We start from the raw sequence: 10,172 nt of genomic DNA on the forward strand, positions 1-10,172 counted from the left end.
TTCTGCTTTCCCAGAGGGAGGAAATTGGGAATGTTTTGGTTCATCAAAAGTGATTTGCCCTTCAGCTTTGCCTGTGGAGGTGTGAGAAACCTTTTCTCCTCCAACACCGTGATTCCTGGCTGTCAGCCCAAGGCGTAGAGGCAGAGCCAGTGCTGTCCCCTCTGCATGCGCTTGTGTGTACAAACATGTGTGCGTGCATGTACATGCGCGTGTGTGTGCCTGTGTGTGGCGAGCAGGGAGAGGAGGTCCTTCCACTTGGACCATGTTGGGGTACACAGGTCACATCCCCGTGTGCTCTAGCAGGCACCTCCATGTGCCCTGTGGATGTGCCCGTGCCTGGAGAGCCGTGTGGATGCCTCTGGCTGCTTGCATCCTTGGATGGGGATGCCCTTTCCCTGCTTTGCATTTCCTTCTACTACATTTGTGAGCCCCGGCCCCAAGAGGCACTGTGTCCCTGTCATGCTGTGCTGGGGCACCGACATCTGGGAATGCTCTGACCCTCCAGGCAGTGGGATGACAGGAGCACCATGTGCCCCTCCACCACGAGGCAGGCCCCTGGGTGGGGGACAGGCTGTGGGATGCCTGGCAGACTTGGCAAGAGTTTGGGGTGCCACTTTTTGCAGTGCTCTGGGACATAAAGAAAACTGCACCCACTGCAGGTTACAGGAACATTTAGAAATAATTGTCAGCAGTTACCTGGGCCAGGCTGAGCAGTGGACAGGCTGGTTTCCTGACTGACAGACAGACAGACAGGGAGGTAGGCATCCCAGCACCCACAGAATCTCCTGACATGGTGACCACCGTTGCCTGTCTCCCTGCTGAGTGCCAGGCTCAAAAAACACACGGGCTCTCCTGCCACCAGCTGTTGCCCACCCATGATTCCGGTGTGGGTCAAGAGGAAATCACTCAAAGGGGAGGAAGCCCCCATCCTCACTCTCATCACCCTACCTCTCCTGAAGGGTCCTGCCCCATGCTGGGCTCCATGTCATTGCCGAGGGACCCCTTGGTGCCTCCCTCCCTCTGCCCAGCCCATCCCGTCAGCAGAGACCCACCGGAGTGTGGTGGGGCGCAGGACACCCCCATCTTCGCCACCGGGGTGGCCTCGGCCCCGCCAGAGCTGCCGTGTCGCTGGGGCCCCTCGGCCGCCACGGGCCGGGGCCGAGGAGGGATTGGGGTGACAGGGGCCGGGCCCCGCAGCCGCTCCAAGGGAGCCCCCCGCCACCCCCGCCAGCCCGGCGCAGGGTGACCGAGAGGCAGCTCCGCTTCGTGGAGGCAGGGACACCGAGGGGGCTGTCCCGCCGCCGTGGGGGGCCCGGGATGCGGCTGGGGCTGCCTGGGGCGGACAGGCAGCTGCGGTGAAGGGCGATGTCCTCCTCCATGGCGGTCGGCGGTGCGCTGGAAGCAGAGGTGCGAGGGCAGCGGGCCGGGGAGCCCAGGCTGTCCCCGCTGTCAGGGCTGTGGTGTCTCGGGGCGCAGAGCTCCCTGGGGCTGCTGTCATTCACATGCTTGAGCCCCCACCTCCAGCCCTGTGCGGCCAGCCCGCCCCCAGCTGGGACAATGGGGCCCTTGTGGCCTGCATGGCTCGCTCCCACGCTGGGTGCCATGGCCACTCCTGCCCCTGCCTAGCAGCTTCCTGACCTCGGCCACCAGCAGCCCCACAGCATGGGCAGCTCCACAACATGACCCCCTGCCCTGGTCCCATGGCAGGAGGTGGAGGAGTGATGCAGACCTGCCAGGTCAGGCCTGTGCTGCCTGCTTCCGAGGACAACAGGTGTGATTAAAAAAAAAAAAAAAAATTTGAATTTTTGAAATATTTTCCCTTCCTCTCTTTTTTTTTTTTCCTCCTCAAATGGCATGTTCCAGTGCAACAATTTGTATCCCACTGCGTGAGTTCAATGGTCAATTGTTGGGTGTTCATCCAAGTTGATGCTTCATTCCCTTATTCTGATTTTCTTTTGCATATTCATTTTCATTATTATGATTGTTTCTTAATTTTGCCAGCTTTGTGGCATTTTCAGGGTCAAGAGGGATTCAGCTTGCCACTCTACACCTTCCTCACTGTAAGAGACTTTGAAGGGCAACACAGTAAACAAGGAGGAAAGGAGACAGGTGTTTTGGTGGGATGGGATGAGAATATGAACGGTTTGGTGAGCAAGTGGGAGCACAGAGAAGAAGGGACAGGCACCCATAGCACAGTGTGGCAGGGACAATGATTGCATGCCTTCAGGTGTCCAGGGCTGAGGGAAGTGGAAGAGGAATCACCATCCAATGACCCACATCAAGCCATTGGGAATGCTGGTGGAAGGCAGAGCTCAGGACAGCGTGAGTTCTCTGCTTCCTTAATGGCAAAGAGTTGGAAAACATGAAGAAAACCAACCTGATACTGCGTAGTATTTCCAGCACTAAGTATCTTCTCTGATTTTTATGCAGTTTAATTCAGTATCTGTGACTATTTCCTTCTCCCCTGAGGTCTCTCTGGCTGCACAGATCCCACAGAGGAGAAACAATCTCAGTTTTCAGGCATCGTTTGCCTTTGGCTTAATTATTCCCAGATAACCTGGCAGCGTAGCTAGCATGGGAGCCAAGCAGATGGAGACCTACCCTGTTGTAAAGGGGACCTCACTGCAGACTGCTCCTTGCTGCCTGCCCAGGGCTAGAGGGAGGCAGCTCCCAGGGGGAGCAACAGGAAAATAAAGCGTCGGCCGTGCAGTTTGTCAACCACTTTTATTCCACTGGGGAAGCGTTTGATGCTGCTGACAATAAAGTCCTTCATAGCCATGGAAAATACCTGGCTTGATGCTGATTGTGTCTAAACTAAACAGTACAAAACATAAACCAGAGAAGATGAACAATTAGTTTCTCTCTAATCCAGCCCTCACCTGGTTGCTGTCTTCTTTTGCTCAGTTTCTGCATTGAGTCATGGGCAGAGTTGAGGTCAAAACAGGCATGACAGCATGCAGAGGAGAACACAGAGAAGGGGAGAGGGGACCCCTGTGAGTGCAGGCTCCTCTTCCCGCAGGGATGGTTTAACTTCTTCCTGACTGCTCCAAGCCCCTCAGTTACAGTGGAGAGGTTTTTATGCTACCCCACAGCTCACCTGTGTTTGTTTACAGGGCAATCCCACCTATGAGGGAGTCGAGGTGAGGAAGCAGGTTTCCAAGCTAGTGCTTGGAGATACGGCTCTGATGTGCTAGAGGGCAGGGAATGTGAGCCATGCATCCAAGGGTGGCATGTCAGACAATGCAACCCAGCCCCTTGTCATTTCCATTTCACAGCCCCAAGTCACAAAAATGTGTCTGTTTCAGACTACACCTGCTCTTTGAGTCTTTGCTTGCCAGGGCAAGTATAACTTTGGGCACAGCAGTAATCCCATTCACTGCATTTCCCTGCTGAGTGAGACTCCCCACTTAGGGTACTTGCATCACGGTCTCTGTTACTTGGCTGAATGAAAGGACTCTTGACTTGTCCTCTGTCTGAAACAGAGCCAGAAAGCTCCTGCCAGTGCACTTGGTTTTGGTGTGGAAAAGAATGGTGATGCAATTGCAGTCTGGTAGATTAAATGCCCCAGAAAGACCCAGGATATTTGCAGGATGTCCTGATCCATTCCTTAAAGCTAAAAGCTAACTTTCATCCCCAGAGAATTACCAACTTTCAGACTGCACCTGTGCTTTGAGTCTTTGCTTGGCTGGGCAAGTGAAACTTTGGGCACAGGAGTAATCCCACTGACTGCATGTCCCTTCATAACTCACTCACAGCAGCCCAATGAGCTCTCCTTCTTTCTTTGGGATGGAGTGTTGGGGAGGATGAAAGTTTGGTAAGGTATGTAGGCTTGGCAGAAAGGTCTGTGAATGTAGAAGCTGGGGATGAGGTAGAAATGAAAGCAAGTTTTGATATAGAATAAAAGATGTTTTGCTGAAACAATGATCGCTGAGTAACTGAGAAGGCAAAGGTTAGAGATGAGTTGGAAGGAGATTTTTAGGAGCAGGACAAAGGTATGTGACTACAAACAAAGACATGTTTTTCACCAAGTAAATAAGTCTCAAGAAGAGCATAAGTAAATAGAAAACATGTCTTTACCAAAAACAAAGATATGGCAGGCAAACAAGAAATGTTGATGTAGCAAGAAGAAAGGCCTAAGAATTTTCCACTGTAAGCTTAAATTGTAACTTACTTACTCTTGTGATTGGATAATGACTGTAATATGGTGATGGTAGTAGCTATGATAGGCTATAGGCAAATGTAAAGGTATTGTGTATGGTGCTTATTGGTTGTTAGGTGTCAAGATATTCTGCAAAGAAAAGTATATAATGCTTTGTAACTTGAACAGAAAGCGGCTTCAGGTGTGCCTACAGCTGGAGCTGGCAGCTGTAGGGCTGGCTCTGGATACCCACTCCCTGAAATGCTGTAACTTCACCTGTGCAATAAACAGCTTTCAAGAGAGCCGCCTGAAGTCCAGACATCCTTCGTGAAACTTTCTCCTATAATGGCGGAGAAAACTTCTTCTCCCAGGTTCACAGGTGAGGCTGAGTGACACACGCCAGGAGCTGTGGAAGATTTTCACAGCTAGCCTGAGGAACCCCTGCTGCTGAAAGGAGTAATTGGGGACTACAGCACAGAGCCATAACAATGGAGGGATGCTGGAGATGTGGGTTGCCAGTGTAGTGGCTGGCCCAGGTGATGGCACAGAATGCACAGACACGTGCACATGGGATGGTGGCACCAGCTAACATACCTGGGATATGCAGGAGTGGGGCACTGTATCCAGAGTGCTCTGTATCCAGAGCATTCACAGGTAGCACCATTGCACCTACTTGCACGCAAAGGCTGGATGTTGGGGTGGGAAGAGAGGGGATACAACCTACTGCCACAGGCTCCTTGTTCTCTCAAACCTTCTTGTACACACTGGGCATTGCACTGGGCTGGCAGGGAGGGAGAGGATGGGAATATCCCTCTCAGCCCCAGTGTGACAACTTCATACAGCACTTTGGTGGCTGATCAGCCCTGGGACAGTGCAGAGAGTCTATAAACATGGGATTTTGTGCTAGACCCACATTATATGGCTTGGGTCCAGAAGGCAAAGGTGGTACAACAGGCCCATTTGGATGGCAGGCTCAATGTTCCTTCTCAGAGATGTGCAGGGAAAAAAGGGCTGAGGGATGCTTCACAGCTTTCATTGGGAAACACTTAAGGAAGAGCCTATCCAAGCTGTAGGGCTCTGCAGTGCAGGGGACTGAACAAGTGAGAGCTGCTTCATAGACTATCCCATCTTCCTCCATGACAGAGGAGTAGAAGGTTAGGCAGATCAGGAGCAGCTCATGTGGTATGTCTGGCAACGCCCCTTCATGGAGAGCTGCAGAAAGTTCTCAGCTTGACACAGGACTTGGACAAACCTCTTTAATAAAGACCTTTAATTTGAATGTGGTGCATCTGGAATGGATGTATAGATGGATGTTCTCCATCTCCCAAACAGACACAGAAGGGGTGTGCATTTAGCAAAGATAAAGACATTCAGTCTCTGAGGCTCACTGAGCCCTTGGTCCCTCTGCACAGAGCTTCAGCAAGCTCACCATCCTAGCACCAAGAGTGGGTGCTGGGAATAGCTTAGCTGAAGCAACAATTTGTATTGAAACCCCATTGATTTCCTCCAAAATACCCCTTGGACTTAGACAGACTGTGCTAGATTTAATCTAGGGAATAGGAGTACAAGGTTCTGTATCCCTCTGCAAATCTGGTACCTTTCCTGCTGAAGGTCCTGTCAAGATGCCAGGCAGCTCAAACTCAAGTGATTAACAAGGGATATTTCATTTGAGTGGTTCATCAGTCTTGGCCATGGGAAGGAGCAGAAGTCCTTGGCTGGCTGAAGAGCTGTGAGCACATGGGAAGCCCCAGCCACACAAATCTTGGCTAAGAAGCAAAGGGGCAGAATGGTGAGTGGTGAGTACGAGACCCAGATCAGCACAGAGCAAAGTGATGACCAGCCCCACTTATACCAGAGCAGGACTGCCATCCCCACTGAGGCTTGTGGTCTGCTGCCTACGCAGGAGAGATTCTTCTGGCTGCGATGGGCAACTTGTCAGACCTCAGGCACCCCAAAGGCCAGGTTGTCCCGAATCATCAGTGTCTTCCGAAGGTCTCGCTCCATGATTGGCCTCTGTGTTCGCCACTTATGGGCTTCCTGGAGTCCTGGCTCAAAGTAGTAAATGCAAGCTCCAAAGCCCACGAGGATGAGAATGGAGATCACCAGATACACGGGCACAAACCAATCCAAGAAGTGGGGCATGGCTGCCAGAGAAAAGGAGAGAAAGCTCATGCAGTGGGAGCACCCAAAACACACCTCCAAGACTGATCACAAGACATGTGTCTCATCAGCAGTGCCCAGTCCCTCCTCACAGCCCTGCTGCACCTGGTTCATGCTTGGTTGCACATGAAGGCACCTCATCCACTGGGAGAGGCCTTTGGGATCATTGCTGGGACCCCGCACAGAGTGTCAGTCCTGCTCCCTCCCCACAGAGGGGGTTGAGCCTGCACGCCGCCAGCCCTGCGGCCAGTGACTAAAGATAGGCAGCAGGTAAATACAGCTTCTTCTCACCTCCTGCTTGAGGGAAAATCTGCTTCCCCTGGTACTCCATCACCCCTTTGAATTCCCAGTCTGAGCTGGTCTGAGCCCTCCCTTACTGCACCCCTATTTCATGTCCTGCTTTGCCAGGGCTCAGGATCCTTGGTTCAGCACCAGTCTGTGAGCAGAGCTGAGATCCCTCCACCACGTCAGCCACTGTGCAGTGGGGGACACTCACCAGGAGCAGCTGATTTGCCTTTCCAAGAGCCCCTGGCCAGCTGGGTGCGAGGTGGGCCCGGAGAAGAGCTGCCCTGGGGAACACAAAACAACACCACACTGCATGATTGCTGCTGGCCTAGTGCTAAAAATGAGAGAGCAGGAAGGAGCAAACATCTCCTTGTCCAGATGTCAGGGCTGAATTTTTCTGGAGGGGTGGACAAAGGGGATCCCAGCCCCACAACCTGCTGGTGCCCTGGAAAACTCTCTCCCCACCATTATGGCCCTGCTGATGCCATGCTTAGGGCATGCACCATGACTTGGGGCCATTTAAATCTGTAATGGCATCACATTTGAGCCTGTCCCTTATCCCATCTTTTGGGAGGGAGAGAGCAACCCACATTGCAACCCACAAAGGTGCCCAACCTGTTCAACTCCCGGCTGCTTGCTCTGCACCAAAACACCAGCCAAGGTGTGGATCATGCAGGGACAGAAAAGGGGATCAAAAAGCATCTCCTACAAAAAGCACAGCTACAACTTCCCCAAACACTAGATCTTCTGGGTTTTGCACTGTGAATGTGCTGCTTGTTACAGGCTTTGGTGGATTAAACCTGGGACCCTCAGGCTTGGGACAGCACAGTGCTGCCAGACTCAGGCACAAAAATGCAGTCCTGAAAGGGGGCTTTCTGTAACCCTCACGCATTGGTGGGAGTGATGGAATGCCCCCTTGACTTCAGTGGGGACAGAGTTTGGGGAGAGTGGCACCCACATCAAGCTCCTGCTTTTCCAGACAGATGAAAGCTGTCACATCTGACCATTGCCCAAGTCATCCCTCTGCAATAACCATGTATCCCCAAATCCCTCGCATGGGGCCAGTTAGAGGAGGTTGGGGAGAGCACTGAGCATTTCCATCCTCTTTCCTGTTCCTGGCCTGTAAGGTTGATGCCTCTTTGCACACCAGGGGCTAGGCTTTTTTCTTTTTTTTTTTCAAATACCACAGCCATCAGTTGTTTCCAATGTGCCCAGCAGAATTTATCCCCTGGATACCTCTTGTCTCAGGAGGGCCTGTAACAGTAGGTTTTTTGTCACAGGGTAAGATCTGAAACAAGCTTCACTTCTTATTACCATAAGCAAGAAACTTCAAAAAATGCCTGATTTCCTCCCACTTATTGGCATGGATCTGATCTGGGCACTGCTGCTGCCTCTTCATGGCTGCCTGTGCCTTCCTCAGGTGAACTGCTGAGGAAAGCTCCCACCATAACTTGCAACAACATCACAGAGGTGTTGTGAGGAGCTGTGGGTCTTCCCTTAACTCACCTTAACCAACCATGTAAGGAATTAGCCATGAACCCCTTCCAGAACAGGAACTGGGTCTGAACTCTGGGCCAGAAGACCCCCAGCACAGCTTTCCTACATGCTCTGCAAAAGTAGCTCCTTTGCACCCCCTGCACCCCCCAGTTGCTGCTGCAGATAGCCTGAGGAGATCAGGCTGCTGCAAACCCCTTTTTCAGAGGTGTCTCAGCAGCTGATGTCTGTCCCTGGCTGGCAACAGTAATGGGCAGAGTTAGGGATGCTGTGAAGGTGAGTTCAGCTTGGACCTCCTGGGCTGACGGGAAGAAAGCCAAAAATCTCATTCCCTTCCCTGATCATCCACTTTCCAAATGTGAGAGTGAAGCTGCCATCCAAAAAAGCACTGCAATAAAAAGCAGCCCTACACAATTCCCAATTCATCCTTCTTCCATCACTAGCAGAGCCAGCATTTCCTAGCTCCTCTCCAGCAACCTATTCTTTGGTCTACTTGCTATGCAACCCTAACCTTGTGCTGTGTCCCCACTCTGGTCACCCATCCCTGCCCCCTCAACAAAGGGTCCTCATCATGGCCAAGCCGAGTGCTGGGTGAGGTGTCAGAGCCCCCCCTCCAGCCTCTGCAGGGCTGGCCTGGCGAAGCAACTTGCTTCTGTCAGGGGAGTGGGAAGATTTTGGCTGCAAATACTGAAAAGAGGGAGTTTCATTTAAAGATGTCAGCTTTCCAGAGCAGTTCTGCAGATACTAAATGTGCCTTAACCTTGCTGGACCAGTTGATCTTCAGCACCTCATTTTGCATGTCACCCCAAAGACACGAAAGAGTCCTTGGTCTTCCATCTGAAAGAGTGCCTCATATAGATAAGCTATCTGACCCCTTTTAAACCCGTGCTACACCTCACTCCAGCCGCTTGCCTTCAATGTCACCCCTGGATGCCTCCCACTGCCCCCGCGGTGCTGTGGGTACACTTGTGACAGGAGCCCTAGGGGGCACATTGTAAGTGGCAGGGCAGAAACTGCCGGGGGGAGGCTGGGAGCAGCATGCCCGAGCACAGGAAACTTTGGGTACAAAACCGTCCCGTGTGCACAGCTGGGGGCACAACCCAGGCTGCAGCGTTACCAGCCATGGGCTCACCTTGACCGCAGGAGATTCCCCCAGAACTGGGCACCCTGGGGCAGGCTGCAGCTTGGGGCACGGAGCTGCCGATGACTGGGGACCCAGACACGACCTCGCTCCCATGCACCGCACCCCCAACAAGCACTCGCTACCTGCCCTGACATCTGCCACCTACCTTCCTCCACGGGTGCAGGGCGATGGGATGAGACTGCTCCCTCCGGCATCTGCCGGGTCCCAGCCGGGATGAGTCAGGCTCCTTTCCCGGCCGGGCAGTGCCAGGGAGAAGGGACCCCGCGCCGGGAGAGCTAGGCGACAGCGGGAGGCGACAGGCGCGGATGGGCGGGAGGCAGGCAGGGAGGGAGGGATAGCGGGAGCAGCCGCGGCGGGCGGGGAAAGGACACGCAGCCAGCAGCGTGGCCTCATTGCCCACCGGGACTCCCGGGGGCTTCCCCCACTGCCTCTCCAGCAGTGTCAGCCCCGCTGCAGCCTCCCCGGGGCACCCCACCGCCGGCCTTCCCCCCCCACACAAGGAACGACTGTCTGCAACCAACTGCATCTCGGCGCGGGGAGGGGGGAGCATTTTAGCAGCGGTCGCTATGGCAACGAGCCTCCCCAGCTCACCCGCACGTGGTACCCGGGTCAGAGCCACGGGGGAGGTGGCCGCGGGATGCTCTCCCTCCTCCCGCATCATCCGCAGCCCCGCTGCAGCCCCGGAGGAGGAGGAATGCTGGGGCAGACGTGTGTGAGCTCGAGCTGATGGAGATGGACAGAATGTTCAGGCTCCACAGATTTACCGCTGTGTCCAGCCCAGGGACTGGGGGCTGGTGGGTTTTCGTCAGTGGGCTGGAGGCAGAGAGACAGAGGGGTGGAAGGGGCAAGGGGGTCAGTACTCCCTTCAGGGCTTTTATGTAAAATTAAAACAATCAACACTTTGACCAAAAGTATTTTCCATCAGGAAACAGAAAACCATTGCTGTCTGAA

The 10,172-nt window shown here is 53.5% G+C and overlaps 1 protein-coding gene across 1 annotated transcript; it reads right to left on the reverse strand.

Annotated features, from left to right (window-relative positions):
- Nucleotides 1-5,380: 5,380 nt before the first annotated feature.
- On the reverse strand, nucleotides 5,381-9,833 carry LOC104696356. The gene is made up of 3 exons (XM_010410643.3): nucleotides 9,367-9,833; nucleotides 6,795-6,867; nucleotides 5,381-6,282 (listed from the first exon to the last, which is right to left on the reverse strand). The coding sequence occupies exons 1-3, from the start codon at nucleotides 9,769-9,771 to the stop codon at nucleotides 6,074-6,076; spliced, it is 687 nt and encodes a 228-aa protein (XP_010408945.2). The 5' UTR covers nucleotides 9,772-9,833; the 3' UTR covers nucleotides 5,381-6,073.
- Between the last annotated feature and the right edge of the window lie 339 nt (nucleotides 9,834-10,172).

This window comes from Corvus cornix, chromosome 1A, assembly GCF_000738735.6.
Source record: "Corvus cornix cornix isolate S_Up_H32 chromosome 1A, ASM73873v5, whole genome shotgun sequence".
Taxonomy (NCBI): Eukaryota; Metazoa; Chordata; class Aves; order Passeriformes; family Corvidae; genus Corvus; species Corvus cornix.